The sequence below is a fragment of the Prionailurus viverrinus genome, chromosome E1, assembly GCF_022837055.1.
Source record: "Prionailurus viverrinus isolate Anna chromosome E1, UM_Priviv_1.0, whole genome shotgun sequence".
Taxonomy (NCBI): Eukaryota; Metazoa; Chordata; class Mammalia; order Carnivora; family Felidae; genus Prionailurus; species Prionailurus viverrinus.
In genome coordinates, this window is record NC_062574.1 from 38231617 (window position 1) to 38247897 (window position 16281).

Genomic DNA, 16281 nt, shown 5'->3' on the forward strand with positions numbered 1-16281 from the left:
TCAATTAAATGGAAGCTTTTGGGATTGGGACCCAGACTCAGTCTTTTTTTGTTTGGTTTAGAGCTCTCCAGGTTATTACAATGTGTAGCTAAGGTTGAGAACCACTGGTCTAGATTCTCAGATAAAATTGGGAATGGAACATCACCTGCCCCCCTACCTCGTAAAGGGATGTCTGCTCGGGTGGAGGTGGGCAGGGTTGCAAACTACCCTCCACCCCCAATTTGAAATCACTAGTCGGAGCAAGCCCTGCTGTTAAAGGGAGTATCGTACCCCTCTGGTGTGTTGGCTGGGCCTTGAGAACCTGCTGGTCTAGATCAATGCTGCTGAATTCTGGCTGCCAGTTAAAAGCTCATTTAGGAAGCTGTAAAAAAGATATTGATGCCCAGGTCTCACTGCAGACCTCCTGAATTAGAATCTCCGGGAATTTTTTTTAAGCTCTCAGGTGATCTCGGTGTGCGACAGTTGAGGACCACTGGTCTGGAACCTCTGAAGAACACAAAGAAGCTAAATGCACTCACCGTCAGGCCTTCATTATTCTTGCCCCCAAGTGTATACAGGCTGCCATCATTGGGATCTGGGAGGAAGGCAGGCCTAGAGATTAAGCAATGAGTATCAATAATAAATTACAGCCCAGGGCACAAAACAAAATATCAAAGCCATGCAAAGCCATGTTTGGGAGGAGGGGGAGGATGTGTGCGTATAAGACAATTCCACCCACGGCTCTTTCACTTTTAGCAAATAAAATATCCCTATGGTGACAGGCTACGTTTGAGCAGAAAAAAGCAACCTGCAGAAAAGAAAAAAAAAAAAGCAAAAAACCAACCACAGAAGAGTAAACTGTCGTTTGGTCAAAGCATCCTGGATGATGATAAATAAGTGAAAAGGACCCAGTAAGTCTGCTTTCCAGTTTCCAAGTCAATTGTGTACAGAACTTTAATAATTAATATTCAATAGCATGGAACAGTACATAAACAGGTAGGACAAATCTACCTTCAGTGTTCAACAAACATTTATTTTTAAACTGGAGGCAATTTAAACTGGAGGAAGCAGACTCTGAAAGCCTGACATCTGACAGGACCTGCCAAGGAGATGGATGGTGTCCAGTACATGGCTCCTCACGAAGCAGATACAACGAGGTCTTTGGTCACGTTAACCTTCTAAAGTCTGCGCTCTGACTAGTCACTCAGGAACCTGTTGCTGAATCTTTTCTGTACTTAGGATGTCCCATCATGTGAGCTCCTGCTGGGGCCATAACACACATGCTGTAGTAGCAGGTCACGGCCATGTTTCCCCTCCATGGTGCGACACAGTGAAGAGGGAGAGATCTAAACCCTCTGGCAGGACTTTGGCAGCTTAAGCTCGAAACTCAACTTGACTTTCATCAGACTTTTTAATATCCCTGCCTCTGCCACTGGCCCCAGCAGCTGACCACCCTTTCCTGATCGTAGAACCTGTAAGACTTCCTCTCTCCAGCACTCTCATTATACTTTACATATATGCACATAATGTACTCCCAACAGCTGGCTTCCTAAATATTAATTGACTAGTTTAGAAAATGAATTAAAGGGAAGTGCTTAAGCAAATCAGAAGACTTACTCTTCCACATGCGTTGGAACCTGCAGAACCGGATCTGTGCAAAAGAACAACAAAGGCATCGTCAGACAGACTCTAAAATATCGGGATTCCGAGAGAGCCCCCCAGGACTCACTCACAAGTGACACCAATAACTTAAATTTACCTACAGGAGATAATGTACGTGAAGGCACACTTTAGAAAACACACACCCAAAGACACAGACGTAGGCTCTTATGATGGTCTCCGAGGCTGGATAGAGAACAGAGTAGAAGAAAACTGCTGTCAAGAAACATGCACACAGGGGCAGCTGGGTGGCTCAGTTGGTGAAGCACTGGACTCTTGATTTCAGCTTAGGTCATGATCTTGCACAGTCTTGAGACCGAGCCCCACGTCGGACTCCACACTCAGTGTGGAGCCTGTTAGGGATTTCCTCCTCTCTCTCCCTCTCCCTCTGCCCCTCCTCTGCTCCTGCTAGCTCTCTAAACAAACAAACAAACAAACAAACAAACATTAAAAAAAAAGGGGGGGGGGGGTGGTGCCTGAGTGGCTCAGTTAGTTGGTTAAGTCCAATTTCAGCTCAGGTCCTGATCTCATGGTTTGTGATTTCGAGCTCCATGTCTGGCTCTGTGCTGACAGCTCAGAGCCTGGAGCCTGCTTTGGACTCTGGATCTTCCTTTCTCTCTGCCCCTCTCCCATTCACACTCGGTCTTCCTCTCTCTCGAAAATAAACATTAAAAAAAATTTTTTTTAAAAAGAAATGTGCACATAACTTGGGGGATGGACATTGAAGGAAGAACCAGTCACAACCCACAGTGGACAATGGGTCACACTGTCACTATCTGACATATCAAGGACTTTTAAAACCTAAATGATCACCCTGTCAGATACCTGGTGTGGTACTAGGTACTCCCATTAGGAAAATCAAAACGATGTCTTAAGAATAAACTTTCCTGTTGATGAGAATTTTGTTGGATGGTAAATGAATACACCCCTTTGGGGCAGCAACAGGGCAATCTTAGAGCCCCCAAGGGCTTGTTTCCCTTGATTCCCTTTGATCCATTTCTATAAAATCTAGTTTGAAAGCAACACAAAATAGGAGGCACCTGGTGGCTCAGTCAGTTGAGCATCCGGCTCTTGATTTCTGCTCAGTTAAGGACTGGCCACTTGGCAGAAAATCACAGCTTCTAGAAGGCCTTATAAAATTTTTTTAAAAATGTACAAATCTTTATATTATGATGTTCAAGAGAAAAGATAACATTATACATAGAGTATTAATGCAACTGGGGAGAAAATCTTCAATGCACAGAAAAAAACAGAAAGGCAGAAAATGCTAATTGTGAATTATTTTTGTTGGAAGTATACATGACCCCCTCTTTTTTTTTTTTATTTCCCAAAACTTGTATAACAACAGGCAGTACTTTTTACACTGGAAAAAAAAGGGTTTTCCCAAAGTCAATTTTCTATCTGCAGTAGTCAAAAACAGCATTATCTCTCTCTCTCTCTCCTGATTCTCCCAGGCACGAATCAAGAGGATGCTCCTGGTTCCTTGGGGTCAATGGCGGCATGAGAACACAGTGACACGACCAGGGCTAAAGTCCACAGGCATGAGGCAGCTCAGTCGTGAGGGGGTTCCCAGCAACCAAAACCCCACGGGCTACACAGACCCACCGTCCGCCACTTCAAAGCTGGGGGTAAGGAGGGCTAATATTGGGACAGGATTTTTGGACACAGGGTTCCGGGCTCCACCGGCTGTGCATGTGGTGACAGACGGCTGCCTGACTCCCCCCGTCACCTGGGACTCTCAGATGAAGAAAACGCTTTCAAGCCTTATCGTCTGTTGACTTTGCTTTACAAGCCCAGCTCTGACATGAAAGCATACGGTGTTCACAGTGACAGAAGCCACACAGACCGCACAGAACATGTGGTCTGTGGGCAGCAAACAAACAATTCATTAAACCAAAAACATTTTAGGAAACAGGAGGAACTTTCAGTTAGTAAGCCTGCGTTTATTGTTCCCATTAATCGCTTCTCGGTACAAACAGACTGATGCAAGAGACAGGAAATACGGACACGCGGCGTTCACCCCACCGAACAAAGTCAAGGTGCAATTACAACCCGCTACCTCTACACAGCCCTGATGCCACACAAGCCAGGAAAAGCAGGAATGCCACATTCCAAAGAAAACACGGCAGTCGGGAGGCATCTTTGGTGTCCATTTCAGCTGCTTCAAGGCGTCACAGACACACACAGAGGAAGAGGAGACACTGCCAGATTCTAGCACTTTCACCAGAAATGAGACACGGAGACTGACAGGATTTCGAGTCCCGTTCGCAGGCTTATCTTTGCCGTACGGGCACCGGCTCACTCTCAGGGTCTTGCCTTCAGCTGCGGATTTTCCTGGTTTTCGAGAGGTCGTCCACGGGTCACCTGACACTGAGGCCTCAAGTCCCCAAACGTGTCCTGCACCAGACAGGTTCAGTGTCCAGTGAAGGCACGGGCCCTCGGCAGGAGCTGACCAGTGGGACAGCTACGCGGCTGTTGAGGATCTGAGCTTTCTCTAGGCTGAAGAGGAGAGGAAGGTCGGCTTAGCATTCCCACCCACTCGGTAAAATAAGGTCCCCGGAAGGAACACGCGTGGAGTTGTGGGCCAGGTAACAGCACCACCATTAATTACATCAGCTCTGACAGGCGAGCAAGCGCCGCTTGGCTTCTGAGGGACGGCAAGTGACCTAGGCCCTAGGGTTTTTGTTGGTTTGTTTCTTGAAGAATCGCTTGAATCTGAGATTTGCTTTAAAATACTACAGGAAAAAAAAAAACCCCACATGGGGAGTGGGGAGGGCAGATAAAACAAAAACTGGCCGCCTGCTGCTAACTGTTAAAGACGAATGTGGCACTGGGTGGGGAGTCACTTGGCGATTCCTTCTACCTACGCTTGAAATTTCCCGTAACGTGAAAGGTTAAAGATAAAAAATATTTGGAAAGCCAGCAAAATAGAAGCAAGCGGCGTCATCTGAAAATGTGCAACGAAAGCCCAACGTGAAAAGGTGGCTGTTTTTGTTTAATAACGAGAATGTGTATCAGGCAAGATTCTTGCTTTAAAAAAAAAAAAAAAAAGTAAACAAACAATTCAGCCATGTGAACAGAAACCTGGCCTAACTATAAGGCTATAAACAAACACTGCTCCAGAATAAACCGCTCTATCTATACGGAGACTGATAAGGATAAAAGCCATTTCATAAAGCTGTTTTACTTTCGGAAGGAAAAAAAAGCAGGGGGTGGGGGTGGGGGTGGGAGACGAGGTTACTTCACAAGCATGGAAACAGGTGTTACTCAAGGTAAAGGCAAGGATCTCAGAGGAGGAACTGACTTGGGCAGAAAGTAACCTCCTCACTGCTCCCCAGGGAACGAACACTGGACGGGACCCGATTTCCTAGTGGCTCCAGCTCGAGCCCGAAATGGCCCAGTCTTCACACCCAGAGAAACGTGGATGAGGTTATGTGACAACTCATTGCTACTGCTGTGCTAATTGAATCCTCCTTTTTAACCCGGGACAGAAATGGCTCAAAACAGATGTTTACACCCTTCCTTTTGCCCAAGTTCCTAAGGACGTTTTTATTTCCGAAAGATGTGAATTTTCGTCGTTCCACGAATACCTCTTTCACCTTCGTTCTCCATTCCGTCCTGTCTGGGACCTCATGCCCTCTCCCTCGGGACTGGGCCACACGTGGACTCGACTCTGCTCCTCTCCTGAACTACGGGCCTTCGTGGCTCCATCCAGCACCACCGACAGCCCCACCCACCCTTTCTGCCGCTTCTCGACCATTTGGGCAATGCCACGTGCCCACTGCCCCGGACCACGCAGTCGGAGGCAGCCCCTCCACTGCCACTTCCCACTCTGTGGCTCGCCCCGCCCCTCGGGTATCCCGCCCTTCAGCCTCTGTGGCCCTGCACAGCCTGATTTCTGTCCCCCCCCCCCATCCTTGGTGCCCTCTTTCTCTACTCCCAACAGGGAGGAACATTTCCGGGTGCTCCCCTGAGTTCTCTCAGAGGACACATCCATCTCTGTAACTTCAGCCTACATGGGGAGAGTCCAGGGCCCCTATTTCCTGAGCTCTTCTTTCTGGATCAACTGGACACTTCCACTATTTCCTACCAGAACTCAGCTACCACCTGCCCAAAGTCATGCCCTCCATCTTTTACCTCAGATCAACTTCTACTCTTGATTACCCTATTTTGTTAACGGCCCACTATTCTCTTGGAAGGCAGACAGGCTCCAATGACTCTGTTGACACTCATTTCTCCCCAATACATCTCATCGGTTGTCAAACTTGAGGGTCTACTTCTAGAACAATCGTCACTTTGTTTCCTACACCCAATATCCCTCCAACATCATCAAAGCCCCTTCCCTTTCAAGGACTCTAGTCTATGTGGCCTTTGGATTCAGCTGAGTCTATGCTTAAATCCTAGCTCTGCCAGTTACCAGCCGAGTGACCTCAGCAAAATTATCTAATCTCTCTGGGCCTGAATTTCTTCATCAATAAAGGAAAAACCCCAGAGAGATAATAATACCAACCTCATGAGGCATCTCTAGGTGGATTAAATAGGATTAAATGTTTGTCAAGACTTTAAGTCTGTGCCTTGACACAGAGAACAGTGATCCTTTTAAGGACAGAAGTCAGAGTACTCTCTACTCAAAACCTCTGGTGGTCCCCATCTCACTCAAAAAGTCAATGGCCACACGGTGGCCTGCAAATCCTACACAATTCCACTCTCCCACCCTCTAACGCTCTCCCACTATTTCCTCCTTGCTTATTCCAGCCGAGCTGGCCTCCTTGTATTCCTCAAATACCGTCTAGCCTGTCCCTGCCTCAGGGCCTTTGCATTTGCTGCCCCCCTCTGCCCACGTCTTTGATTAAATATCACCATCTCAGAGAGGTCTTCCATGACTACCTCTTACCGCCCCCCCCCCCCCCACCAAGGATTCCCTACCCCTCTTCCCTACTTGATTTTTCTCCACAACACTTACCACCTCTGAAGTACAGTACATTACTTACTTTGTCTGACTCTGGGGAGCCTGGGTGCCTCAGTTGGTTAAGTGTCCAACTCTTGATTTCCGCTCAGGTCATGATCTCACGAGCTCCGTGTTGGGTTCTGCGCTGACGGTGCAGAGGCTGCCTGGGATTCTCTCTCTCCCTCTCCCCACCTCTCACCTGCTTATGCTCACTTTCTCTCTCAAAGTAAATAAATAAACTTAAAAAATAAATAAATGCCTGACTCTAGCTACTATTAACTACATAAGGGCTGGGATTTATCTTTTGTTGTCTGCCATATTCTCAACACCTAAAACAGTGCCTGGCACAGAGGGGTGCTCAATATATTGACTGAACGGAGCAATCACTACATGTTAGTTTCTTTCCTACTTCGATTCGTGCCCAGCCTGGACATCCATTACCAATTACTTTTTTTTTTTTTTTAACGTTTATTTATTTTTGAGAGAGAGACAGAGTGCGAGCAGGGGAGGGGCAGACAGAGAGAGAGGAAGACACAGGATCTGAAGACGACTCCAGGCTCTAAGCTGTCAGCACAGAGCCCGACGCGGGGCTCAAACTCACGGACCGTGAAATCTTGACCTGAGCCGAAGTCGGAAGCTTAACCCAGGTGCCCCCATCCTTAATTACTTTTAATAATCCAGCAAATATGCTCTACCATCGCTCACCCCAAAATCTGTGCAATCCCCTTTCCTCCACTCAGGCTCTGAGTTGTGCTGAAGAAAACACTACAGTCACTCTGGAAAAACCATTCTACATCTATGGCCCACTGGGCCCCATACTGTAGGAGATACACTTATCTATTTCCTGGTTGGCATCTTTAAACTTGCACTCCTTGCCTCAAGGCCTCCTTCCCTCCACACCCGATTCTGCCTTCCGTGGCACAGGAGGAATAAGAGGGGACAGAGTGAGCTCTCCCAAAATTCCTACCTTTCTCCTCAAGTTTGCCCAATCCCATTTCACTTCTCCATACAGAGACAATGCGTCCACCTCCATACTCATAGATACTGCCCAGCCCCCAGGTGGTACCATGTCTCCAAGGACCCACAGGTCCTCCTCTGCCTGGCTAACTCCTTCCCCTCAGCCCACAAACACACTAAACCTCTGGGCTCCCCTTCTCTTTGGCACACGCTCTCCTTTCTCTCCTAAGGCAGCCACTTTAAGTGTACGATTCAACGAGTCTTGAGAAACATACACATCCACGTAACCACCCTTACACCCTAGAACATTCCCATCACTCCAAAGCATCTTCTCACGCACCAACTCTCACCCCCACATAACCACTGACAGGTTCGTTGTGTTTGTTCTAAAATTGCACAAACGCAGTTCATACGTTAGGTTCTCTTGGGTGTCTGGCTTCCTTCTCTGCATCATGTTTTTGAGGTTCATCTACATCGTCGCATGCATCATGGTCTGTCCTTTTATATTGCTAAACAGTGTTCCACTGTGTGGATATGCTATAATTTGTTTATCTGCTAAGGGACACTGGGTTATTTCCAGTTTGGGGCTGGAAAATGAGACTAAAGCAGCTATGAACATTTATGGTACAAGTTTTCGCTGGGACCTACGTTTTCATTTCTGTTGGGAAAATACCTGGAACGTGGAGCCATATTGTTTACATGGGACTCGACAAGGAGCTGCCACACGGCGCTTCAAAGTGGTCGTGCTATTTTAGGTGCCCACCAGCACAGGATAAGTTTCCCTATGGTTTTTTAAATGTCGGTTCCTGGGTCCTTCCCCCAGGAAGCTGATTCTGTGGGTAAGGCCAGGGAATTCGAGTTCTTAACTAGGAAACCATTATCCTGTATCTTATTTCACCTTCTCGCCTTCTGTGTCTTTCTCACCTCACGGCTCTCTGGCCCCTACCCTCGGAGTAAGACCAGAACTGCCACTGTCCAGTTCCAGTAACCAAATCTAACACTTGCAAATCCTTATTATTAGGTTCCCACATGGCATCTGACGACGTCTTCCCGTGGAATCCATGACTCAGCCCCACTTCGAGCTGCTTACAGTGTATCTCCACCCTGAGGTCACACCCCCCAAACCTGATCCTCCTTTACATTCCCAGATTGGCTGGCCAGCCCCACTCCTGCCCTGTCACACAATCCGGAAACACAGAGCCGTCCTCGACTCTCCCCTTAATTCTTTTTTTTTTTTTTTTCAACGTTTATTTATTTTTGGGACAGAGAGAGACAGAGCATGAACGGGGGAGGGGCAGAGAGAGAGGGAGACACAGAATCGGAAACAGGCTCCAGGCTCCGAGCCATCAGCCCAGAGCCTGACGCGGGGCTCGAACTCACGGACCGCGAGATCGTGACCTGGCTGAAGTCGGACGCTTAACCGACTGCGCCACCCAGGCGCCCCTACTCTCCCCTTAATTCTAACCTGCTCCCATTCAATTAGATGCTGAGTCATGTAAGCTTCGACCCAGCACACATTTCTCAAAACCTACGTCCTCCTTTACCACTGCCAAAACTAGGCAGCCATCATCTCACTGGGTCTACCTAGCAGTCTCCTAACCAGCTTCCTGTCTCAGATCTTGGCATCTTGGGCTTTTGGACATGCATTCTACCTACTGTCTGCAAGGGCCTGACACAGGCAAATCTGTTCACGTCTTTCCTCCACATAAAACCCTTCAATGGTTCCTTCCTCCCTCTGCCTACGGAATACCTTCCATCTCTGTGACTCAAGTCAGAGGTTCCCAAACTTTCTTGGTTCACAACACCCTTAGTGTGTCAGTAAATTCTTCATAGGGCCTTCGGCAAAAAGAAACGCCTGACGGTTCCATTTATTAAGCAGTTAGTTCCAAATGGCCTAAGTATGTAGGGACTAGCAACTTCAAAGCCACTTGAAAAAGAGGAATACATGTAAATGGAAAGAAAACTATTTCATTCTTAACCATAACTACTTACTAATGGGATGTGTCCCTGCTGGGTGCTACACATATTCCAAACCTTATAATCGGATTAGACACTGCCACCCTCATTACCATTCCACATTGCTTTTCATGTGGTGTTTGAATTTTATTACAGCAACCACCAAAAATTCAGCCTTGCAAAGATACGTCGTTGAAAGGAAAGCAGCACAAGCTGATGTTGAAACCCCAAACTACCTCGAACAGGGTGTCTGACATTTGTTTGTTGAGTACTGCTATGCTTCTCTCAAAACTTGAAAACAAGTTGCAGTGCCTCTGTGAGTTTACTGCGGCCCCCAGGGCCCCTGAGGATGGTTTGGGAGTCACAGGCCTATGCGTTCAAGGCTGTGCAAAACGCGGGCCCGATTCTTCTCCATGACTCTCTTTCAATCCAGTCTCTTCCCAGAACACCCCTGTGCTTTCATGTTGGTCTCTGTGCTCATCACTGCCTGTTCCTCTTTAGCTATCTAAATCTGCTTGTTCATCAGGGCCAATTCAAATGCCCCCCTTCTCCAGGAAATCAGACAGTGACCACCCACCGCACTGGGTGTGTTCTTAGAATGCACTGATCACGCTTCTCCAGGGCTGGTGTTTCGGCGCAGGTGGCCTTTCAAATATCTGGGGGCTGGACTGAAGTTTAAGCATGTTGAAGGACAGGGACCATCTACATCACGTACATAAAAAGCGAGATATACACAGAAAAGTACATAAAGCTTATGTACGGTTTAATGAGTAATCAGAGAGTGAACTCTGGGGTAGCTGCCATCCAGGTCTCTGCTCCCCTCATACTTAGTAGACAATACTCTCTGCAGAATGAAAGGAAATCCGTGATTTAAGATATTCAGTCCTATGGGGCGCCTGGGTGGCTCAGTCGGTTGAGCGTCCGACTTCAGCTCAGGTCATGATCTCACGGTCTGTGAGTTCGAGCCTCGCGTTGGGCTCTGGGCTGACGGCTCAGAGCCTGGAGCCTGCTTCCGATTCTGTGTCTCCCTCTCTCTCTGCCCCTCCCCCGTTCATGCTCTGTCTCTCTCTGTCCCAAAAATAAATGTTGAAAAAAAAAAATTAAAAAAAAAAAAAAAAGATATTCAGTCCTGTATGTCATAGTGTCATTCCAACAAGTTTTTTTCTAACGAAAAGGACTTTTCCACATAGAAACCTATGTGATAAAAGCTAAAGAGAGCTGCCAGGCACAGTTTGGTATGTTCACTCACATTTAAAAATTGTTTAAATGTATGGGGGGGGGGACGATATGGTATTTGCTTCAGAATAATGAAGGAGATGAGGAAGGGGACTGCCTGCCACATGTTGATCACTACTGAACCTGGGTGCTGGTTGCATGAGGGTTTCACGATACTATTCTACTCTTTTGCATGTGTTGGAAGTTTTTCTAAAATGAAAAATTTTTTAGAAAGAGAGAAGCCAAGAAAAAGAAGTCATTCAAGCAAGGAAAGCCTTTCCAATATGTTCAGAAGAAAGGCCTGTTTCTCCTGCATTCACTTGAAGTATAAACCTTCACTTTTTTTTTTTTTTTTTTTTTTTTTTAGTAATCTCTACACCCAACACGGGGCTCAAACTGATGAACCTGAGACCAAGAGTCACATGTTCTACTGACTGAGTCAGCCAGGCGCCCTAAACCTTCACTTTCTGAAGTGAAGCCCGATCCTACAATGTCACAGGGTTTGAAGGGACTGGAGGGAAACCCACTCAAAGAGCAAGAAAGACCTTGTCAGCACTGCCACAGGCCTCCCTAACATGCTTAGCAAAACTGGTGAGGATGTGGGAAGACATGGGGGTGAGAAGTCAGCAAAACAGAAGAATGTCTCTGACGAAGTCAACCAAAACTTAAGTAAGTCTTTCAAAACAGAGCCCACATTTAATGGCCTCTCCGTGGAGGTAGCTCTGGGCAGACTTTCTTCCACGTAGGAGGGAGTAGATTCCTTTGATTACAGAAGCCACAAGAACAGGTTGCCCATCTGACTGGAGCTCAAGGAACCTTACAAGATCATTCTCTTCTCTTCCTCAGATAAGCGTTGAAATTTCTGGAACACACTGCTTCTCTGGCAGAATCTAGATGAGCACTGGCTTTTCTGCCCTGCCCCACCTCACTCTCCTTTCCAAAGCACAACCACCTGGCTGACCCCTACACCCCTTGCATTTAAAACCCGCTTCCTCTCTGACTAGAGGACTTCTCTGGGTACATCTCAGATGTCACAAAATATTTGAAATTCTCCATACCAGCCCCTTCTAAGTACACCTCTAGCAATGATTTGAACACTTCTGGGCTGGCCCTTCTGAAAGGTATTTATGGACCAAAGAAACCCAGGAACGAAGCCTCCTCATATACCAAATACTCAAGAGCCTTGTCCTTCCCTCTCTCCCTTTCTCTCTGAGGAAGAGTATGACAACCCCACTCTTAGTAATTATCTGTGGAGATTTACCACACACATCTCAAAAGCAAAGATAGAGCGTCTGCTATCAGCTTGATTCTCTGCTCCACGCTGTGTGGGTTAAAGAAAGGAGTTGATGCAGCCGATGTGCACGAACGGTATCTGATGAACTGCCGAAGCATGTGGTACACACCACAGGATTTCCCAGGTGAGGGAAGTCGCTGAGGGCTTGTGTACTCGGGGAAGAAAGGCTTCGTAACGGAGGCTGGCTCAGAGGGTGGGAGGACCTGACAGCATGAGTGAAGAAGCATCACCCCATCTGTGGCAACGAGGACACAGCCTTGGCGAATGCAAAGTGTTCCCTCTGAGAAGCAGTGACAGTAAGGCTGGACAGGAGGCAGCGAGGCCATGGAGGAGAATGCTGTGACAGCACTGACACGGTGGGTGCTAGCCAGGGGCTGACTGGAGGCTTCCGAGCAAAAGAGAGACGGGATCGGAGTCCTCCGAAGGCAGGTCAGATGGGCAGGCATCAGGGCACAAAGTGAACAAGACAGGGAAGGAGTCAAAAAGCGCAGTGAGGGAGGCGACAGCGGCCTGCACCGTGCTGGGGAGGGGGAGGAAGGGCGGCAGGAGGAGGGGGAACGTATCAAGAGAACTTAGTTCTGATGAAAAAAACGCAGGGGACAAGAAGGACCTCAGGAGGACATGGGGATTTTAATCCTAGAAGACAGTGAAGCTAGACTGGCTGGTCTGAATGCAACGAACCACCGGCATCTCCTCAAGAAAATGCTTACGGTTCTAATACTCTTTTCTTACAGAAATCATTCGTAAAACAAGGCCGTCCACCCTCCCTGAACTCAAAAGGTAAGCTTCCCCAAATATGTTCCACGCACTCAAGTGAATCTGTTAGGGAATGCTTCTCCCCAGCGGCAGCTCACTTCCTCCCCCAAAGGAAAGGTGCTTCTGCAATCTGAACCTCAAGTTCCCGTTGAAGTTGCGAGGTCCAACGTGTAAGATAGCAAGTCTCCAACGTTTCTCAAAGTTCAGCTTTGATAAGGAGAGCATTTTATTTTTTTATTTATTTAGCTATTTATTTATTTTTTCAACGTTTATTTATTTTTGGGACAGAGAGAGACAGAGCATGAATGGGGGAGGGGCAGAGAGAGAGGGAGACACAGAATCGGAAACAGGCTCCAGGCTCCGAGCCATCAGCCCAGAGCCCGACGCGGGGCTCGACCTCACGGACCGCGAGATCGTGACCTGGCTGAAGTCGGACGCTTAACCGACTGCGCCACCCAGGCGCACCAAGGAGAGCATTTTAAAGCGGACATCTCACCAAAAGCTAACCCTCGAATTCCAGGTCTCACCTGAACTGGGACAGGACGTTAACAAGTCTTCTCTGCGAGTCACCAGATGTCACGCTCAACAGAGACCATCATGGGGACATGCCAAAGTAACCTGAAAAAGCTCCCACTCCAGAGGCAGTCGGATTCTACCATGTTCTTCCTCACCTTCACCCTGACAGGAGTCACTCAGACCTAAACACACACACTATCATCACCAGTGAAAGAATTAAAGGGGGGAGGGCAAGACAATTCAATGCTATGGCCTGAGCCCAAACGCCTCTCAAGATGTCAGAGCTTCACAGAATCCGTTCGTGAGTAACCAGAGTGCCATCAAACCTTGCACGGTCAGGCCAAGATGAAAGGACAGGTAACGAAGTTACAGCCAAAAAAGGATTTTATTCACGTGCTTCAACATTCACAGCTGGATCTCGACACAGACCTAGTAAGAGTGCAAAGAATACCCACTGGAGTGGAAATCTATGCCACCAAGCGTAGTGACAGCTGTTTGAGAGACCTCCTCACAACGAGAGACGTGTCACTCTGAGGTAAAGCCCAAGCTTGAGGGAGGACGCCAGAGGGGGTACCAAGGAGACTGAGCCCGAGCTGGTTCTCACAGAAGCTAAATGAGGAGGACACGAGGGTTTGTACCTCTCATTGTCTCTAAGTTTGCGTATGTTTAGAATCTTCCATGATAAAAAGGAAAACACGACAAAGAAAACACATTTTCAAGATACTCAAAACAGGCCCCTCTCATATCCTCTCTCACAACTTAATTTTCAGTCCTCCCAAACAATGGAAAGCAAATAAACACTTTTCTTGTGCTTAAGCAATGAGGTAGAAAGGGAGTAATGCATATCTTAAGCCTAGAAAATTCAGTAAGAGAAGACAGATTAGAACTATGAACGAAATACTGCCCCTTCTCACACTTCCCTGCTCATGTTTCCATCACACCTCTGAAGGCAGATCTCTCTTTCAGAGGAACGTGCTCGCTGCCGAGGGACAGGAGAGAAAAACCGACAGCAAAAAGTCACAAAGAGCCATACGAAACTCCAGATCAGAAACTGGAACTGGAACCTGCCGTGACAGTGGTCCAGGTGACAGATAATGCATCCCAAGGGGGCAGAGTCCAGGCTCATCTGTTTCTCAGGGTTCCCCAAAGACATCTAGTCAGAGGGTTCCGGGACCCGAGTCAGCATCAGGTGCCTGAGACATCTACTGAGCATCCCTGGCTGTCTAGGGAGCCCAACCTCAAGAAATTAGAATTCAGGGGCGCCTCGGTGGCTCAGTCGGTTAAGCGTCTGACTTCAGCTCAGGTCATGATCTCTGTGAGTTCAAGCCCCACATCATGCTCTGTGCTGACAGATCACAGCCTGGAGCCTGCTACAGATTCTGTGTCTCCCTCTCTCTCTCTCTGCCCCTACCCTGCTTGTGCTCTGTCTCTCAAAAAAAAATAAACGTTAAAATTTTTTTTTCAATAGAAAATAATAAAGAAATTAGAATTCAGTGGGAAGACAAATGTAAACAAAGTTTCACAACACAAGCACAAAGTGCCCTGAATCCAGATGAGGAAAGGAGCTCACCCTGCTTGAGGGGTCAAGAAGGTGACCGGTGAAGGGGATCTTAACAGATCTATAAGGAGCCTGTCCAACGCTGCAGGCTGCTGGTGGGGAGGGAACATGAGCGAAGGCCCCATGTTGCTGAGGCCTAGAGATGGGGTGAGGGCCAGATGGTGAAGGACCTCGCATGCATGCAAAGGGGCTTAGACTTCACTCTGTGGACTGGGGCCTTCTCTGTGGCGAGGGACCAGTTACTGAAAACTCTAACCCAGCACGGATGACTCTTAGGATCCCTTCTGTACTTCTCGTGGACAGGTAACACAGGTGGGCAGACCACACTTAGGGCACTGCCTTAGACGGCACCGAGGCTATCTCAGCAGAGGTGCAGCCTGGTCCGTGGTCTCATTAGAGGGCAGGTCTGAGAGCAGCGTGATGGGTGAAGGACAACAGAGATGGCAGGCAGCCAGGAAGCTGTCCTCTTGATCTAGGAAATGAGTCTGGCTGAGATACTGGCTAGAAGGACTGGGTAGCTCAGTCGGTTGAGCGTCCAGCTCCTGGTTTAGGCTCATGTCATGATCTCACAGTTCAGGAGTTCGAGCCCCGCGTCGGGCTCTGTGCTGATGGTGTGGCGCCTGTTTGGAATTCTCGCTTTCGCCCTTCTCTCTGCCCATCCCCCACTCTCTCTCTCAAAACAAATAAATAAAAACTGAAAAAAAAAAAAGGAGCCACATTTAAGAGACACTACCTCAGTCTACATGACAGAACTCAGTGACCAAGTAGCAGAGCATCACCGTACTCTCCAGACTGGGGGGGCCGTGGCTGTCGGCACCAGGAGGAACTACGGGAAGAGGCACACGTTAAGAAAGGTAAACTCAGGCGGGAAGATTTTCTTCAAATTTCACGTAACTTCATTCTTGTATTCTATTCTATCTAGTTTATTCTTTATTATTCTTCCAAATAATCCTAGTTAGCTTGTTAATTTTAGTCAAATGGTATCTCAAAGTGAATGCAAGAAGCCTTAAACCAGCCCAGGCAATACCAAAAAAAAGTCCTTTCAACCCCACCAAGCCAAAGCAAGCTTTAGAAAACCAATCTAACGCCAAACAGGGCAGCAGTGTTTTCTGTTTGCATCTGGGCTGAAAGTGCAGAAAAGAAACACACACTCAACTATCTCCACTGGTGAAATTTCAGACAAAGCCAGACAGTGTTGTTGCTACAGTCACAAAATCACAGCCTAGAAAGATTGCACCTCGCGTGGTGTCAGAACTCGTTAGTTTCTGAAAGCAAATAAAACTCGTTTTCTGTACTAGGTGCAGTTCGCTGCTGTGGTGTAAGAAATCTTCATTTCTGGGAATGGCAACACATGTTTGGGTGAGGAACAAACGCACCTGCCAAAACCACTCTGTGGAAAGAAAAAAGAAAACAAAACTCTCCCAGTCTGTTGGCCCCTGAAAC

At 47.6% G+C, this 16281-nt stretch overlaps 1 protein-coding gene across 2 annotated transcripts in view; it reads right to left on the reverse strand.

The window, feature by feature from the left end:
• The window catches only part of ERN1 (endoplasmic reticulum to nucleus signaling 1), an 80253-nt gene that overhangs the window by 32503 nt on the left and 31469 nt on the right, over positions 1-16281 (reverse strand). For both annotated transcript variants that reach the window (XM_047833886.1, XM_047833885.1), the window contains exons 3-4: positions 1597-1630; positions 519-591 (exon numbers count right to left, since the gene is read on the reverse strand). In XM_047833886.1, coding sequence (XP_047689842.1) covers positions 519-591; positions 1597-1630 — 107 coding nt within the window. The remainder of the gene's footprint in view (positions 1-518; positions 592-1596; positions 1631-16281) is intronic.